The sequence below is a fragment of the Somniosus microcephalus genome, chromosome 18 (genome assembly GCF_052327205.1).
Source record: "Somniosus microcephalus isolate GS21.2 chromosome 18, FLI_Smic_1.0, whole genome shotgun sequence".
Lineage (NCBI taxonomy): Eukaryota > Metazoa > Chordata > Chondrichthyes > Squaliformes > Somniosidae > Somniosus > Somniosus microcephalus.
Genome location: NC_141004.1, coordinates 63302336 through 63321324, shown reverse-complemented (window position 1 = coordinate 63321324; position 18989 = coordinate 63302336). Strand labels below are relative to the sequence as shown.

Genomic DNA, 18989 nt, shown 5'->3' with positions numbered 1-18989 from the left:
GACTTGCCATTGTTTGGTCCAGTGTCTTAAATTTATAGTTTCTCCAAACACTTTCGCCCTCAGATCAAAGAAATATTTTGTTTTATTTGTTCTTCAGTATTTCTTAATGTGCCCATGGATATTCAAGGATAGTTTTTCAGCAGTTGCTGCTTTTAAGAGTCATCGAATCTTACAGCACAGAAGGAGGCCATTGAGAAACATTGTGCCTTTGCTGGCTCTTTGAAAGAGCTATCCAATTAATCCAACGCTCTTTCCCCATAGCCCTACAAAATGTTCCTTTCCAAGTCTGTATCTAATTCCCTTTTGAAAGTTAATATTGAATTGCTTCCACTACCCTTTCAGGCAGTGCATTCCAGATCATCGTAATTCGCTGCTAAAAACCTTTCACCTTGCCTTCCCATTGGTTCTTTTGCCAATTATCAGTGTCCTCGAGTTAACGACCCTCCTGCCAGTAGAAACATTTTCTCCCTATCTACTCTGTCAAAACCTTTATAATTTTGATACCTCTATTAAATCTCTCATTAACCTTCTCTGTAGTCTCTCCACAAAGCTGAAGTCCCTCACCTCTGGTACCATTTAGTAAATTTCCTTTGCACCCGCTCCAATGTCTTGACATCTTTCCTAAAGTGTGGTTCCCACAATTGGATACAATATTCCAGCTGAGGCTTGACCAGTGATTTATGAAGGTTTAACATAACATCCTTGCTTTTGTATTTTTATGCCTCTGTTTATAAAGCCAAGGACCCCGTAACGTCAACAGCCACCTTCGAAGATTTGTGTTTGTGAACCCAGGTCTCTTTGTTCCTGCATCCCCTTTAAAATTGTACCATTTAGCTTATATTGCTTCTCCACATTTTCCTTCCAAAGTGCATCACTGCACATTTCTCTGCATTAAATTTAATCTACCATGTCTCTACCCATTTCACCAGCCTGTCCTCCTAAGGTCTGCCACTGTCCTCACAGTTTACTACATTTCCAAGTTTTGTGTCATCTGCAAACTTTGAAATTTTGCATCCTATACACAAGTTCAGGTCATTAATATATATCAAAAAGAGCAGTGGCCTTTAATACCTACAGTTGGGGGACACCACTGTATACTTTTCTTCAGTCGGAAAAATAGTTGCTCACCACTTCTCGGCTATCTGTCTCTTAGCCAATTTGGTATCCATGCTGCCACTGCCCCTTTAATCCCATGGGCTTTAATTTTGCTAACCAATCTATTATGTGTCACTTTATCAAAAGCCTTTTGAAAGGCATAAGATGTCAATAAAGAATAAGTATGTGAACTTGCCACTTGAAATGTGAAAAATGCTGAGCAGTACATTTGTATTTTTGTCCTTCCAAACCTGGTTGAGCTGTGTAATACTGGGATGTAGTACTGGTTGTGATTGAGGTGAGAGCAATTTGAGGTGATGAATTAAGAGTGTAACACAAGAAACATATTGACACAATATTAACTTAAGTGTGACCCTTGTTTTAAACATAACATTATGTTGCCAATATGCTGAATAAGCTGCTGGTAACTGAGTCCATTGCATTATCCTGTCATGTCACTTTGTTCTTCCTGTGCCATTTGCTGCTTTTTCCTTACTGGGAACAGCTGTGATTTCATGCTGTTCACGCATGCAAAAAAATCACAACTGGTACCAGATGAGGTTTTTGCTCTTAGTTTGAGAAATTCAGTGTGATTTTCAATTGTAGTTTTACATTCTGTATATTGGGTAATCTGGGAACATAGTGTGCATGTCTACCAATGTACTCCACTATGAAATGGTTGGTGTGTTTCTCCATAAAGGACCACACTGCTAGTGACTCGTCACAAAGGCTCGGAAGCTGGCTGACTGCCTATCTCGGTCAAGGAATGGGTGTTCTTTATAATAATGGATTGTTTAAGATGTTGTAGTATCTTCACAGAAACTTGCTACCATTCACTTAGCACTTCAGGTCCTGCAAATCTTGTGCCGAGGTCAAGAATGGGTTCAATAGAAGATTGACAAATTGGAGGAGATGAAGGAGTATACACGAAACAGCTGTCTAAATCAATCCACTTAGTTACTGTTTACTGATGAGAACTATGTTGAATATGTCAGCACAGGCTATGTATTGAATTTTTTTTGTTCTTTAATTGAAGTTCTGATATAAATTTGCTGAGCTTGATCAGTTTTATTATAAATTAGACTGATGAAGCTTGTTGGTTATTGGTTCACGAGGAGTAATAATACTTCCAGTCCTTCCTCTTGTAGGAAAACCAGGACTGGATTGTTGATATACCAGTACCTGCTTCTCCCATTGACCACCCAGTGACAGCATTAATGCTCTGAAATATAGTTTCCTTTCTGTACATTTTGATGGCACAATGGTGTCTTTTAGTTTCGATTCACCCAACTTGGCTCTGCTAACCTGAGCTGCAGTATTGTAATTTGAGGGAAGTTGGATGCAGTATTTGATAACTGCTTTGCTACTAGGTAATGCCATGGACGTGTTTGATTCTTTGGCATTTGCTTCCTAATCTGGGAAGGAAAATGGACTTATGCCTGTATAGAATGGCAAATATAACTTGTGGTACGATGCTGAAGGCAGTTACGAGCTGTGTGATGTCTTCAAATCGTTCTCCCTCAGCAGCTAGCTTCAAGCACTTGTGTGCAACAGCTGTCGCTGCTGAAGCAGGCTTTTCCTGCCACTGATTCACGATGAGCAGAAGGATATGGCCTAAGAACTGTTTGCACCCAGGCCTAGCTATTTCTGCAAACTTACTTTCCTGAGGACTGCATTCGGAGATCCTTTTGAGTAGAAAGATACGACGCAGTGTGATTTGGGGAATATTTCTTTGAGACATTAATATCAAATTGTTATATAAACCTTCGCCAAACTAGTACATCTTTGCTGGACTTAATTCTCTCACATTAATAAAGGACTAACAAGTACAAAGTTACTCTGGAAAGTGCTCCAACCATTGGAGTTCATCCTGTGCTGGCTTCATCTTTATTGGTTTACCTATGTAAATTGCTGTGCTCTAGAGAAAAAATTGTTTTGTGACTTGAGACACTTCGATGACCCGACAGGATGGTTTTTAAGTACAAGTATTTTTTTAATCTTTTACTGGCTTTATCTACATTTCTGACATCATGCTTTTAATGAAAATCTTCCAATGTTGAGGAAAACTCCATGAACTACAATCACTGTCTTAATTAATTTTAAATTACAAATTTAACCAGTAGCAGATTGCCAGCTTCGCTCCAATTCCTAGTTCTTGCCATGGGAAGTGTAACCCATTGTCTAGGTTTTTCATTTTAGAACAGCCAAAAAGGTCGAGAAGGTTAAAGTTCAATTTTTTTTTTCCAGTGGGTGTGATCCGGTGCCCGGTGTGCCGACAAGAATGCAGACAGATAGACTTGGTCGATAACTACTTTGTGAAGGATTCCACAGAAGGGGCAAACAATTCTGATGAAAAGTCATGTCAGGTAGGACTGGTCTATTTTTGGTGTTTTTTTTAAGTTAGGATGAACTCTCAAACACTATCATGGATAAATGGTTAATGTTAAAGATGATGAGCATATTTGAGCATTTTCTGTCCAGCTGCCAAATCAGAAATACTTAAAAAAAAAAAAAAAAAAAAAAAAAATCTAAGATGGCTCTTGTATGAAGCAATTAAAAAGGTGCGTTAGTGGACCAGGAAGCTTGGGGTAAGTTATGGATAAAGAATTTAAAAGCTTTGTAATTGCAAAGACAACACATTGCAGAATTACAACTCCCTTTTGTTTCTTGAGGACATATATAATATAATATAATATACAGGAAACTTTGGTTTATCCGGAGGTTGTATTGTATGTCTGGAATACTCAATCTAACGGCAAAAATCAGGAGCTGTTTTCTGTAAGTTTTTTTAGATCTCGTTTTTTTTTCCCCAGTCAGCCACTGCAAGGTCTGTAGCTATAGCAACAGCTTCAGCTACAGACGCTTGCAGCTGCAGCTGACTCTTTAGAAGCTGTTGCTAAGCAACGGTGTTTGTTATCAGATACGGAGATGAAAACCTCCGTATGCTTCAACATTAACTTTTGTATGTCCAGCAGTTTTGATAGATCGGCAACACGCCGGTCCCGTCAGTGCCGGATGTCACAAAGTTTCCTGTATAAAGTGGCCAGAGTCTCATTCCAGCAACCGTTGATCTTGTAGCCACAGTACTACACTCTGTAGAATTGGCTCAAGATATTTTTAATCAATCCATTATCTTTTGCCCATTAACTTGTACCACATATGTTTGGGAAAAGCCTAGCTTTCAGAATCAATCTCTCTTTCCCCCCACCCCCGCCCCGAGAACAAATCATCACTAAAGGGAGCAGGTATTGCAGATTGTGCTTTATTTCCCTCACCACCCCGACAAGTTGTCTCATCCTTCATGGGGAATATACTGTACTAGCCTCTGAGTAAGACCTTCAGAACTTACTGGCCGAACAGCTCAATAAAACACTGTTCAGTCACGTGCTGGCAAAAAAAAATACTATGTTATATCTGATCTGGAATATAAGGCCAACCTGATTCCTTGGGCTGCCCCCATGACCAACAACCATTTTGAAATGTTATCTACTGATAATTTGGATTTGTATAGTGCTTTTAATATGCACAGAAGCGTGAAGAAAAATGAAAGCGCACAAAACCCAGAGTCAGAGGAATGGGGTGTGGTAGCTTGCTGTGGCAAAGGAGTTTAGAGATTGGGAGGAGTAAAGCCATGGAAGGATTTCAAGATGAGGACAAGAATTTTTAATTTGAGGTGTAGGAGATGATCCGAGTGAGGATAGGTGTGCAGGACATATTGTGGGATAGGATACAAACAGCAAAGTATTGATGTGCTGAAGTATATGCCCCCCCCCCCCACCACAAGACCTGTTCCTTTGCCACCAACTTTATTCACCCTCTGGCCATTGTCTCGGGCTGACTCTGATTATTTGCAACCTCAGTGGCCTGTTGGTTCTGACCCTATATACTTCATTACAACGGTTGTCTACTTCCACCTCCGAACATCACCAGCCTCTGCCCCACCTCAGCCCAGGTACTACTAAAACCATCTTGCCTTCCTTGGCCACCTCCCGACTTGATTATTCAAACGCTATCCTTGCTGGCCTCCCATTCTCTACTCTCTTGAAGGTTAGTGTTCAACATTCTGAAGCATTGGTATGAGGTGGTTGACTGGGACAACTGGAGATATGAAGGATTACATAGGATATACAGCACAGAAACAGGCCATTTGGCCCAACCAGTCCATGCCGGTGTTTATGCTCCACTCGAGCTTCCTCCCGTCTTTCCTCATCTAAATCTATCAGTATAACCCTCTATTCCCTTCTCCCTCATATGCTTGTCTAGCCTTCCCTTAAATGCATCTATACTATTCGCTTCAACCACTCCGTGGTGGCGAGTTCCACATTCTTTGGGTAAAGAAGCTTCTTCTGAATTCCCTATTGGATTTCTTGGTGACTATCTTATATTGATGGCCTCTAGTTATGCACTTCCCCACAAGTGGAAACATTCTCTCTGTATCCACTCTATCAAAACCTTTCATAATTTTAAAGACCTCTATTAGGTCACCCCTCAGCCTTTTTTTCAAGAGAAAAGAGACCCAGCCTGTTCATCCTTTCCTGATATGTATACCCTCGTATTTCTGGTATCATCCTTGTAAATCTTCTCTGCACCCTCTCCAGTGCCTCTATATCCTTTTTATAATATGGCGACCAGAACTGTACGCAGTACTCCAAGTGTGGTCTAACCAAGGTTCGATACAGGTTTAGCATAACTTCCCTACTTTTCAATTCTATCCCCCTAGAAATAAACCCTAGTGCTTGGTTTGCTTTTTTATGGCCTTGCTAACCTGTGTCGCAACTTTTAGTGATTTGTGTATTTGTACTCCGAGATCCCTTTGCTCCTCTACCCCACCTAGACTCGCACCCTCCAAGTAATAAGTGATCTCCCTATTCTTCCTACCAAAATGTAATATCTCACATTTATCTGTGTTGAACTTCATTTGCCAATTATATACCCATTCTGCAAGTTTATTAATGTCCTCCTGTAATTTGTTGCAGTCCTCCTCAGTATTAACTATCGCCCCCCCCCACAAAAAATTTTTTGGTGTCATCCGCAAATTTAGAAATTGTGTTTTTGATTCCAAATCGTTAATGTAAATTGTGAACAGCAGTGGTCCCAGCATTGATCCTTGTGGAACACCACTACCCACCTTCTGCCACTGTGAATAGCTACCCTACATTCAACATTCTGAAGCATTGAGGTGGTTAACTGGGACGATTGGAGAGATGAAGGTTGTTCCACTGAATGTTTCAAGGGTAAGAAAGATACAAGTTATATGCATAGCTTTACCCAAGAAGGCAGAAGGGTTCAGATCTTTCTTTAAACTCTGAAAGCTAAGCCCTTTGTCAGTAGTGATTGCCCATCCATAATGACAGTACAAATGCATTTCCGAGAAAGATGAGTATCCTCACCTGAACGGTCAGCTTATTAAGTGCCTCACTGGAATTCATCTGTGAAGCAGCTTCTCTGATGAACTTTTACTTTCTGGAGATTGGAGATCCCTTTTAAATTAGAAGTCGAATTGTCAAAATTACCAATTTATTTATTCGTTTGCTTTTGAATGCAGCTCTAAGAAAAGTTTTCCTGTTAGACACATTAAGTCTCCAAGTGAAGTTAGTGGTCTTGAAAGTGAGAGGCAGAAACATACCCACCTCAGAGCCATCAGACTGTCAACAGCTTTGCAGCCACAATGTCATGATCACTGGTTCCATATAAGTGATACCTGTGTGCATGCAGGTCCAGAGACTAAATTAAGTGCCCAGGCCTACCTGCTGTTCTGAGAAAATTCTGTAATTGTCACCTATGAAAGGACATAACATTTACCAATTTGATTCACTTTTGTTTCGCTTTCATGTGATCACCTTCCAAATCTGTTGTGATTTAACCCAGCATCTCCCATTGCCCTTGGTGTTAGTTTCCTAAATGTGGCTGAGGAGAATTGCTGGACAAGCTCGAGGAAGAATTCCCCGATGGCCTACCCAGTCCCATTTCTGCGTCATAACCAGTTTGTTCCACCCATAGTGCAGGTATACACAGGTACCTGAGTGTTGTCCAGCCATTTTTACATGTTGGATCTGACTCTAGTTTCTATTTTTCTCCCCCCTTCCACTTCACCCCCCCCCCCCCCCCAAAAAAAAACATTCCTGCTGATCCCCATGAGAATAGTGAAGAGGAGAGACAGTACCAAGATGGTCTCAATTTTATTTGAAACTCTGGGGCATTCTTTTGTCTCCATTACTGAACTCCTGGATCATTTGTCCTAGATACAGGAAACTTTGGTTTATCCGGAGGTTGTATGTCTGGAAACCTCGATCAGGCAGAAATCAGGAGCTGTTTTGTTAGGTTTTTTTCCTTGTGGCTTTTTTTTCAAGTCAGGCTCTGCAAAGTCTCTCTGAAGCTGTTGCTAAGCTACAGAGATGCTTCCAAGGTACGGCCGACTGTTTAGAAGCTGTTGCTAAGCAACAGTGTTTGTTGCCAGATACGGAGCTGCAAATCTCCGTATGCTCCAGCATTAATGCTGGTATGTCCGGCAGTTTTGATAGATCGGCAACAGCTCGGTGCTGGATATCTCAAAGTTTCCTGTATTTGGTAACTTTGGTATCTGACCGTACAGGTTGATCACTTGTGAAATAAAGCCCGTGCTGTAGCTTTCTGGAAATCTACAAGTTAGAATATATAAAATTATAAGTGGAAGTGTTTTGCCCTCTTGTGTTAGGAAAAAGACTATATAACCTACTTTATGAACATAGTCCAGCCCAGCTCTTGCTCTTTCTCCCTCTCCCTTCCACCCCTCTCCCCCACCCATATCATAAGCTGTACTGAACAAGAAGTTTCCCCTCAGCTTCATTGAGGGAATATGCGATAGCTTATCTGATTCCCATCTGCCTCTGGAGGGGAATTTGTTTGGATTACTTTGATCTCTCTCTTTATGAAAGATGTCTTGCCACATCGTCTTTAACTATCTCTTATTCTGTAAGAATGATGATGCTTCTTTTCACCATATAGGCTACTATAGATTTCCACTTAATTTCCTGGAAAATGGTCCTTTTAGGTTTGATCTCATCAAGGAGTCTAACATTCATAGCTTAATTATTTTTTGCCTTCTGGCATGAGGATGAGTCAGTCTTTTGACCATGTTCCAGACTTCTACCTGAATTGATCGAAACTTCTCTTATTCTGCTAAATATAGGCCTGAGACCTGTTCACCAATAAAAGGACTAGTTATTGTGGATAGGACTTGAACTATTTAAGTCTCCTCTGTGAAGGATTGACTAATGTGCAGGCTGGACTGTTGCATTGCCTTCTGTCAGTAGGTGGGCTGCAGTGCTCCTGGTAAGATGAGTCTTTTCTCTACAGGGTAGTAACAACATAGGCTAGCACAGAGGGGAGCCATTTGCTCATTTTTATCAAATATTATTGTATTGACCATACTAATGAGAGAGACTTGCTGTTTACCAGAGGTGTGATTCGCTCTACTCCAGAAGTCAGACTTTTTGTTATTTCAAAGTTATTGCTGTGGTAATCTAACACTTGAAAACTTGAATAAAGATATAATTGACGTGTGATGCTTAGCGAGAGATATTGGCCCAAATATTCTTGTAACCGGTCAACGAACGCCACCCACCCAAGTTAGTTAGACTTGCCCACGCCCGTTTAAACTCATGATATTTTGTGTGACAAGTTGCTAGAAGTAGGAAATGGAAACGGCGTGGCCTCCTCTACAGGGCATCTGGGATCGGAGTGAAACAGGGCAAGCAACTGTGTATCTCCTTAACCAAACAGATTGCAGGATTGTGAAATGAACAGTGCAAGGTCTGAACAAAAAAGTGCAAGTTAGAATGGTGAATTCAATGTGAAATCAACTACAGGAACAACTTGTATTTATATAGCGCCTTTAACGTAATAAAACATCTCAAGGCGCTTCACAGAAGTATTATGAGACAGAAAATTTGACACTGAGCCACATAAGGAGAAATTAGGGCAGGTGACCAAAAGCTTGGTCAAAGAGGTAGGTTTTTAAGGCATGTCTTAAAGGAGGAAAGAGAGTTTTAGGCGGGGAATTCTAGAGCTTGGGGCCTAGGCAACAGAAGTCACGGCCACCAATTGAGCGATTTATAATCAGGGATGCTCGAGGGCAAAATTAGAGGAGTGCAGATATCTCGGGTGTGGAACTGAAGGAGATTAGAGATAGGGAGGGGCGAGGCCATGGAGGGATTTGAAAACAAGCTTGACAATTTTGAAATCGAGGCGTTGCCTAACCGGGAGCCAATGTAGGTCAGCGAGCACAGGGGTGATGGGCGAACAGGACTTGGTGCAAGTTAGGACAAAGGCAGCCGAGTTTTGGATCACAAGTTTACGGAGGGTGGAATGTGGGAGGCCAGCCAGGAGTGGGTTGGAATAGTCAAGTCTAGAGGTAACAAAGGTATGGATGAGGGTTTCAGCAGTGGATGAGCTGAGGCAAGGGCTGAGACAGGCGATGTTACCTCCAAATCAGGTACAGAAAGAGAGGGCTAACACTTAGCACATTGTTGAAATTATTTTACTTCACTTTTTGTGGCGAGTTTACTTCGTATCTACAGTAGAAGTACCGAAACTTCACGCCGCTCAATGCATTTGAATGCGGAGCCAGACAGCAAGGTGCAGTTTTTGTGAAGCTAACGGGACGGCGCATTTCTGACAGCATTTACTCGATTTCCGCATTTAATCGCCCATCTAACCTTGCCTGAAGTTGCTGTGGCATTTACACTTAAATAACAGCGAGCGCTATTAGCCTCGCCTTTATTTTAACAGCAATTTTTGGGCCATGTGTGCAACATGTTCTTTGAACCAACTTTTCCTTTAAGAGGGGAGCTGGGAAGTGAGTTACTTGGTGGTTCTCTGGTGAGCATCACAACTCCAAATGACAGTGAAGTGTTTCACGTGTAAGTCATATTCTCTCTCAGATGCTGATTGACCTGTACATTTCCAGCATTTGCTGTTTTTATTTCATCTACAGCTCTCTTCAAATCAAAATGCTATGGGGAGATGTGGTTATTCAGAGTAAGCTTGATTCCTAAATTAAACCTCTTGGACTGGTTTGTTAATAACTCTTCCCAATTGAGTTGACTATCCAAGGCATGTATTTGAATTAATGAAACTAAAGCTAAATTGTCTACCTTTTTGGTGAATTTATGCTTCATACAAAAATTTGGAGCTCCTCTTGTGCAAGCTTCTGATATGTGATAGAAAAAACATTTTTTTTCCTTTTTGGGGTACCAAATTTCAACTTCCTTTCCAGTTCACCATTATGCCACACCTTGTTTCTCTCCTCTGTAGTATTGCTAGTCCATATCTTGTTTTGTAGTTTAAAATATTTGGCAACAGCAATCCGGAAAGGTCAGGCAAACTGACCCGTAAGAAGTCAAGAAAGAGTGCCTTTCAAGTCGTCTTGACGTCCCAATGCTCTTCACAACCAATGAATTATTTCTAAAGTGCACTCCTAGTTACATAGACAAATGCAGCAGGCAATTTGTAAACAGCAATGTTCCACAACACCAGAAATGATCTCACAATTAATGAATATAACTAAAGTATGAAATTTGTATACATAGAACAATTAAGAAACCAGTGGGAGTGTCTTGATTTGATGTAAAGCTCTAGATCGTGAAATGTAAATTTGCAGAGAAATTGACATCAATTTAAGTTGTATAAATCTCCCATAATTAAACAAGCAATGAAAAAGTAGCTCTGAAGCAGGACAGGCTTTCATAAAGAGTGATGTTTCTAGTTTTGTGGTAGCATATTTAACATTTTATCTTGCAGACCATTTGGAAAAAAAAGTCCTACCTACAGTGATCTCTCTTGGTTCTACAGGTATGCACAAGCTGTGAAGATAATGCAGAAGCCAGTGGATTTTGTGTGGAATGTCTTGAATGGCTCTGTAAAACTTGCGTTGAAGCTCACCAGAGAGTGAAATTCACAAAGGATCATACAATAAGAAGGAAGGAAGATGTTTCACCAGGTTGGGAGTTAATTTTTCCAAATGCAATTGTAATATTGCAGGTTTGATCTGAACTTTCAAAGACTAAATATGGTTTACTGCAAGGAATCTGGATAGCACCTATATTGAATAAATACCATGAAATCTTGATTATAGATTGCAACAGTATAATAGACCGCTTGCCCACATTTAGATGGGCATAAGAATAAATATGAAGGTGTTAAAATTGGACTCTATAATGCATTGAGTGGCAGACCATTTGATCATTGTAACCTTTTGCAAACTGAAATCTATTCATGGTCTGAAGCATCTAGAGTAAGTATTTCCTGCAAACAGTATCAAAATGGTTGATCAACATTAAGAAATCAAAACAAGAAAATAGGTATGTGACTGGGAATTTGGGTGGCTTCAAGCTGTTTATTAAATGGTGCCTCAACAGTCATGGATGGTATGCATCTTGGAATCCTGACACCACCACCTTCTCCAGGGCAATTAGGGATGGGCAATAAATGCTGGCCTCGCCAGCGACGCCCACATCCCGCAAGGAATAAATAAAAAGAGGAAGTAGAAGCTGACCATTTCTTTCAAACATGCTTCAACAGATATGGAAGTTGTCAGGACTTGAAGGTTGCCAATGTATTCAAAAAGAGATGAGGGGATAAACTGGATAATGAAAAATGTCAGCCTAACCTCAGTAGTAAGTAAGCTTCCAGCGGCTATACTGTGTGATAAAACTAATATTCAGTTAGTAAGGTATTTGTTAATTAAGGACAGCCAGCCCAGATTTACAGGCTAGTCATGCCTGCCAAATTCTAGTGTTCTTTGAGGAAATAATTGTATGTATGTCTTAATAAAGGAAATGTAGAAGAGAAAATGGCAGTGTGATGTCACAGGTAAGGCAGGTAAGTGATTGGTAGTGACTGTAGGCTAAGTTTTAAGTTAACATATAACTAAATCTTAAAAACTAAACTTAATTTAATTAATTTAATAAACTAAACAAGGTAAATAATTTGATTAACACTAAACTAATTAATTAAATAAATAAAATAATAGGAGAACAGGAGATGTGTTGCTGCTGCAATATGTGGGAGCTTGTGGACATTTTTGTCCAGGGCGACTACATCTGCGGTAAGTGTCTGCGGCTCGAGGAACTTCGGCTCCGAGTTGAGGAGCTGGAGTCTGAGCTGCAGACATTGTGAGACATCAGGGAGGGAGAAAGTTACCTGAACCTTTTGCTCCAGGAGGCAGCCACACCCCTTAGATTAAATACTTTAGAATTGACACGTGGTCAGGGACAGGAGGGTGTGACTAAGTGAGGCAGGTACGGGGATCCAGGAGGTAGCATTGCAGAAGCCTCAGTCCCTGCACTTGTCCAATAGATTCGAGGTTCTTGCAGTCCTTGTGGACAAGTGCGGGGAGGACGAGCAAACTGACCATGGCACCGTGGTACATACAGGGGGAGGGCGGGGTGGGGGGGGGGGGTAAAAAGGAAGGTGGTTGTAGTAGGCGACAGTATAGTTAGGGGGATAGACACTGTTCTCTGCAGCCAGGAGCACGAGTCCTGAAGGCTATGTTGCCTACCCCGGTGCCAGGGTAAAGGACATCTCCGGGCTGGAGAAGAACTTGGAGGGGGAGGATCCAGTTGTTGTGGTCCACGTAGGTACCAACGACATAGGTAGGACAAAGAAAGAGGTTCTGCTGAGAGAGTTTGAGCAGCTAGAGACTAAATTAAAAAGCAGAACCACAAAGGTCATAATCTCAGGATTATTACCGGAGCCACGAGCAAATTGGCATAGGGTCAATAGGATCGGAGATGAATGCATGGCTCAAAGATTGGTGTGGGAGAAGTGGGTTTTGATTAGTGGGGCACTGGCACCAGTACTGGGGAAAGAGAGAGCTGTTCCATTGGGACAGATTACACCTGAACCATGCTGGGACCAGAGTTCTAGCAAATCGAATAACTAGGGAGGTAGATAGAGCTTTAAACTAAATAAAGGGCGGAGGGGGAGGGGCCCGGTGGAGAGAAATCTAGAATGCTAAAGAGAAAAGACAAGGAAGTAGTACAGGAAAATGATTGGAGTAAGGATAATCATAGAAGATAGGAGCAGGAGTAGGCCATTCGGCCCCTCGAGCCTGCGCCGCCATTCAATGCGATCATGGCTGATCATCCAAATTCAGTACCCGGTCCCTGCTTTCTCCCCATACCCCTTGATCCCTTTAGCCTTAAGAAATATATCCAACTCCTTCTTGAATATATTTAATGTATTGGCCTCTACTGCCTTCTGTGGTAGAGAATTCCACAGGTTCACCACTCTCTGGGTGAAGAAATTCCTCCTCATCTCTGTCCTAAATGGCCTACCCCTTATCCTTAGACTGTGACCCCTGATTCTGGACTCCCTGACCATTGGGAACATCCTTCCTGCATCTAGTCTGTCCAGTCCTGTCAGAATTTTATAAGTTTCAATGAGATCCCCTCTCATTCTTCTAAACTCCAGCGAGTACAAGCCCAATCGACCCAATCTCTCCTCATGCATCATTCCTGCCATCCCAGGTATCAGCCTGGTGAATCTTTGCTGAACTCCCTCCATGGCAAGAACATCCTTCCTCAGATAAGGCGACCAAAACTGCACACAATACTCAAGATGTGGTCTCACCAAGGCCCTGTACAACTGCAGCAAGACATCCTTGCTCCTGTACTCGAACCCTCTCGCTACGAAGGCCAACATACCATTTGCCTTAACCGCCTGCTGCACCTGCATGCTTACCTTCAGCGACTGGTGCACAAGGACACCCAGGTTTTGTTGCACTTCCCCTTCTCCCAATCTATTGCCATTCAGATAATCTGCCTTCCTGTTTTTGCCATCAAAGTGGATAACCTCGCATTTATCCACGTTATATTGCATCTGCCATGCTTTTGCCCAATCACCCAACCTGTCCAAATCATCCTGGAGTTTCTCTGCATCCTCCTCACAGCACACACGCCCACCCAGCTTTGTGTCATCTGCAAATTTGGAGATATTACATCTAGTTCCCTTGTCTAGATCATTAATATATATTGTGACTAGCTGGGGCCCAAGGACCGATCCCTGCGATACTCCACTAGTCACTGCCTGCCACTTGGAAAAAGACCTGTTTATTCCAACTCTTTGCTTTCTGTCTGCCAACCAGTTCTCTATCCAAGTCAATACCTTGCCCCCAATGCCATGTGCCTTAACTTTACACGCTAATCTCTTATGCGGGACCTTATCAAAAGCCTTCTGAAAGTCCAAAAGTCCAAATACACCACATCCACTGGTTCTCCCTTATCTATTTTACCAGTTACATCCTCAAAAAATTCCAGTAGATTAGTCAAGCATGATTTACCTTTTGTAAATCCATGTTGACTTTGTCCGATCCTGTCACTGTTTTCCAAGTGCTCTGCTATTACATCTTTTATAATGGACTCCAGCATTTTCTCCACTACCGATGTCAGGCTTACCGATGTAATTCCCTGTTTTCTCTCTACCACCTTTTTCGAATAGTGGGGTAACATTAGCTACCCTCCAGTCCATGGGTACTGTTTCAGATTCCATCGAATGCTGGAAGATGATCAGCAAAGCATCAACTATTTCTAGGGCCACTTCCTTAAGTACCCTAGGATGTAGAGTATCAGGCCCTGGGGATTTATCGGCCTTCAATCCCATCAATTTCCCTAACACCATCAGATTGTGTCAGGAAGGGACAGAGCGTACAAACAAAGGAGTGCACTAACAAATAGGGTCCGGGTAAGAAAAAATGGTAAGACAAATAGGGCCATAGTACAAAAAAAGTTAAGATATCTAAAAATGTTTAAAAGACAAATCTAAAGGCACTGTATCTGAATGCACGAAGCATTCTTAATAAGGTAGATGAATTAACAGTGCAAATAGATGTAAACGGATACGATATAATTGCGATTACGGAGACATGGCTGCAGGGTGACCAAGGCTGGGAGCTGAATATCCAAGGATATTCGATATTTAGGAAGGACAGGCAAAAAGGAAAAGGAGGTGGGGTGGCGTTGTTAGTAAAGGATGAAATCAGAGCAATAGTGATAAAGGATATTGGCTCAGGAAATCAAGATGTAGAATCAGTCTGGGTGGAGCTAAGAAGCACCAAGGGGCAGAAAACATTGGTGGGAGTTGTCTATAGGCCTCCAAACAGTAATGTAGGGAACGGCATCAAACAGGAAATTAGAGATGCATGTAACGGGCACTACAGTAATCATGGGTGACTTTAATCTACATATAGACTGGACAAACCAAATTAGCAATAATACTGTGGAGGATAAATTCCTGGAGTGTGTACGAGATGGTTTTTTAGACCAGTACATTGAGGAACCAACTAGGGAACAGGCTATCCTAGATTGGGTATTGTGCAATGAGAAGGGGTTAATTAATAATCTTGTGCGAGGTCCTTTAGGGAAGAGTGACCATAACATGATAGAATTCTTCATTTAAGATGGAAAGTGAAGAAGCCCAATCCGAAACTAGGGTCCTAAATCTAAACAAAGGAAACTACGAAGGTATGAGGAGTGAGTTGGCTACGATAGACTGGGGGGCTTCATTAAAAGGCATGATGGTGGATAGGCACTGGCTAACATTTAAGGAACGAATGCATGAATTGCAACAGTTATACATTCCTTTCTGGCGCAAAAACACAAAAGGAAAAGCGGCCCAACCATGGCTAACAAAAGAAATTAAGGATAGTATTAGATCCAAAGAGGAGTCACATAAAGTTGCCAGAAAAAGTAGCAAGCCTGAGGATTGGGAGCAGTTTAGAGTTCAGCAAAATAGGACCAAGAGATTGATTAAGAGGGGAAAAATAGAGTATGAGAGTAAACTTTCAAGGAACATAAAAGCAGACTGTAAAAGCTTCTACAGGTATGTAAAAAGAAAAACATTAGTGAAGACAAATGTAGGTCCCTTACAGTCAGAAACAGGAGAATTTATAATGGGGGACAAGGAAATGGCAGAGCAATTAAACAAATATTTTGGTTCTGTCTTCACGAAAGAGAACACAAATAACTTCCCAGAAATGCTAGGGAACCAAGGGTCTAGTGAGAAGGAGTAATTAAAGGAAATTAGTATTAGTAAAAAAAAATAGTGCTGGAGAAATTAATGGTACTGAAAGCTGATAAATCCCCAGGGCCTGATAATCTCCATCCCAGAGTACTAAAAGAGGTAGCCATGGAAATAGTGGATGCATTGGTTGTCATCTTCCAAAATTCTATAGATTATGGAACAGTTCCTGCAGATTGGAGGGTGGCAAATGTAACCCCACTATTTAAAGGAGGAGGGAGAGAGAAAACAGGGAACTACAGACCGGTTAGCCTAACATCAGTAGTAGGGAAAATGCTAGCGTCTATTATGAAGGATGTGATAACAGAAAATATCAATGGGATTAGACAAAGTCAAAATGGATTTATGAAAGGGAAATCGTGTTTGACAAACCTACTGGAGTTTTTTGAGGATGTAACTGATAGAATAGATAAGGGAGAACCAGTGGATGTGGTGTATTTGGATTTTCAGAAGGCCTTTGATAAAGTCCCACAAGAAGTTAGTGTGCAAAATTGAAGCACATGGGATTGGGGGTAATATACTGGCATGGATTGAAAATTGGTTAACAGACAGGAAACAGAGTAGGACTAAATGGGTCTTTTTTGGGGTGGCAGGCGGTGACTAATGGGGTACCGCAGGGATCAGTGCATGGGCCACAGCTATTCACAATATATATCAATGATTTGGATGAGGGAACCAAATGTAATATTTCCGAGTTTGCTGATGACACTAAACTAAATGGGGTTGTGAGGAGGATACAAAGAGGCTTCAAGGCGATTGAGACAAGTTGAGTGAGTGGGCAAACACATGGCAGATGCATTATAACGTGAATAAATGTGAAGTTATCCACTTCGGTAGGAAAAACAGAAAGGCAGAGCATTATTTAAATGGTGATAGATTGGAAAATGTTGATGTACAAAGGGACCTGGGTGTCCTTGTACACCAGTCACCGAAAACAAACATGCAGGTACAGCAAGCAGTTAGGAAGGCAAATGGTATGTTGGCCTTCATTGCAAGAGGATTTGAGTACAGGAGCAAGGATGTCTTACTACAGTTATGCAGGGCCTTGGTGAGACCACACCTGGAGTACTGTGCGCAGTTTTGGTCTCCTTACCTAAGAAAGGATATACTTGCCATAGAGAGAGTGCAGCGAAGGTTCACCAGACTGATTCCTGGGATGGCAGGACTGTCGTATGAGGAGAGATTGGGTCGACTAGGTCTGTATTCACTAGAGTTTAGTAGAATGAGGGGATCTCATTGAAATGTATATAATTCTGACAGGGCTAGACAGACTGGATGCAGGGAGGATGTTTCCCCTGGCTGGGGGGTCTAGAACGAGGGGTCATAGTCTCAGGGTATGGGGTAGGACATTTAGGACTGAGATGAGGATAAATTTCTTCACTCAGAGGGTGGTGAACCTGTGGAATTCTCTACCTGTGGAGGCCAAGCCACTGAATATATTTAAGAAGGAGATAGATGGATTTCTAGATACAAAAGGCATCAAGGACTTTGGGGAGAGAGTGGGAATATGGTATTGAGTTAGAGGATCAGCCATGATATTGAATGGCGGAGCAGGCTCGAAGGGCCGAATGGCCTACTGCTCCTATTTTTCTATGTTTCTATATAGTTGATATGTTGGTAGATTTTCAAAGGGTGCTTAAGATGCCACATAGGTGTGTCAGGCATGACTTGCTGTCTATAAATCTCTCTCTATATTTAAAGGAGCACATTGTTAATTTGCTGACTGCACAGAAATAGTGTATGGTTAACTAAGAGGACTGTGTGACTTGGGGGCATGCAGGTGAATAGATTAGGCAGATATGCATCAGATGAAATGCAAAAAAACGTGAGGCAGTAAATTTTGGGAGCAAGAATAAGAAAAGAACATGTATGTAAATGGTAAAATATTAAAAGGAGTAGAAGGCTGAAGGGGGGGAGGGAGGTGGCGGAAATGGCGGAGAATGATCCGTTGAACGTGGAGGAAGAGGAAGGGGTGAGAGCTGAAGCGCGGGAAATGGAGCAGACACGGTCGAGGGCCATGTCAACCACGGTAGAGGGGAATCCTCGGTTCAGGAAAAAGGAAGACATATCGGAAGCAGAAGTATGGAAGGTGGCATCGTCTGAACAGATGTGGCGGAAACGGAGAATGGAATAGAGTCCTTACAGGAAGTGGGGGGGGAGGAAGTGTAGTCCAGGTAACTGGGGGTCAGTGGGCTTATCGTGGATGTTTGTTGATAGCCTATCCCCAGAAATGGAGACGCAGAAGTCGAGGAAGGAAAAGAAAGTCGGAGATGGACCATATGAAGGTGAGGGAAGGGTGGAAATTGTAAGCAAAGTGAATGAAATTTTCTAGTTCAGGGCGAGAACAGGAAACGGCACCAATACAGTCATCAATGTACCGGAAAAAGAGGTGAGGGAGGGGACCCGAGTAGGACTGGAACAAAAAATGTTCCACATATCCCACAAAAAGACAGGCATAGCTAGAGCCCATGCGGGTTCCCATAGCAACACCTTTAATTTGGAGGAAGTGAGTGGAGTCAAAGAAGTTGTTGTTCAATCTGAGAACAAGTTCAGTCAGGTGGTGGTGGTGGATGGGGACTGGTTGGGCCTCTGTTCAAGGAAGAAACGGAGCGCCTTCAGGCCGTCCTGGTGGGGGATGGAAGTGTAGAGGGATTGGACGTCCATAGTGAAAAGGAGACGGCTGGAGCCAGGAAACTGGAAACCATTAAAGTGGCAGAGGGCGTCGGAAGAGTCGCGAATGTAGGTGGGAAGAGACTGGACAAGGAGGAAGAGGAGTCGAGATAGGAAGAAATCAGTTCCGTGGGGCAAGAACAGGCTGAAATGATGGGTCTACCAGG

General features: G+C 42.1%; 1 protein-coding gene across 5 annotated transcripts in view; it reads left to right on the top strand.

The window, feature by feature from the left end:
• Positions 1–18989, top strand: part of trim33 (tripartite motif containing 33) — a 298400-nt gene that overhangs the window by 166602 nt on the left and 112809 nt on the right. For all 5 annotated transcript variants that reach the window (XM_086011578.1, XM_086011579.1, XM_086011576.1 and 2 more), the window contains exons 2-3: positions 3343–3461; positions 10927–11074. In XM_086011578.1, the coding sequence (XP_085867704.1) occupies positions 3343–3461; positions 10927–11074 (267 nt within the window). The remainder of the gene's footprint in view (positions 1–3342; positions 3462–10926; positions 11075–18989) is intronic.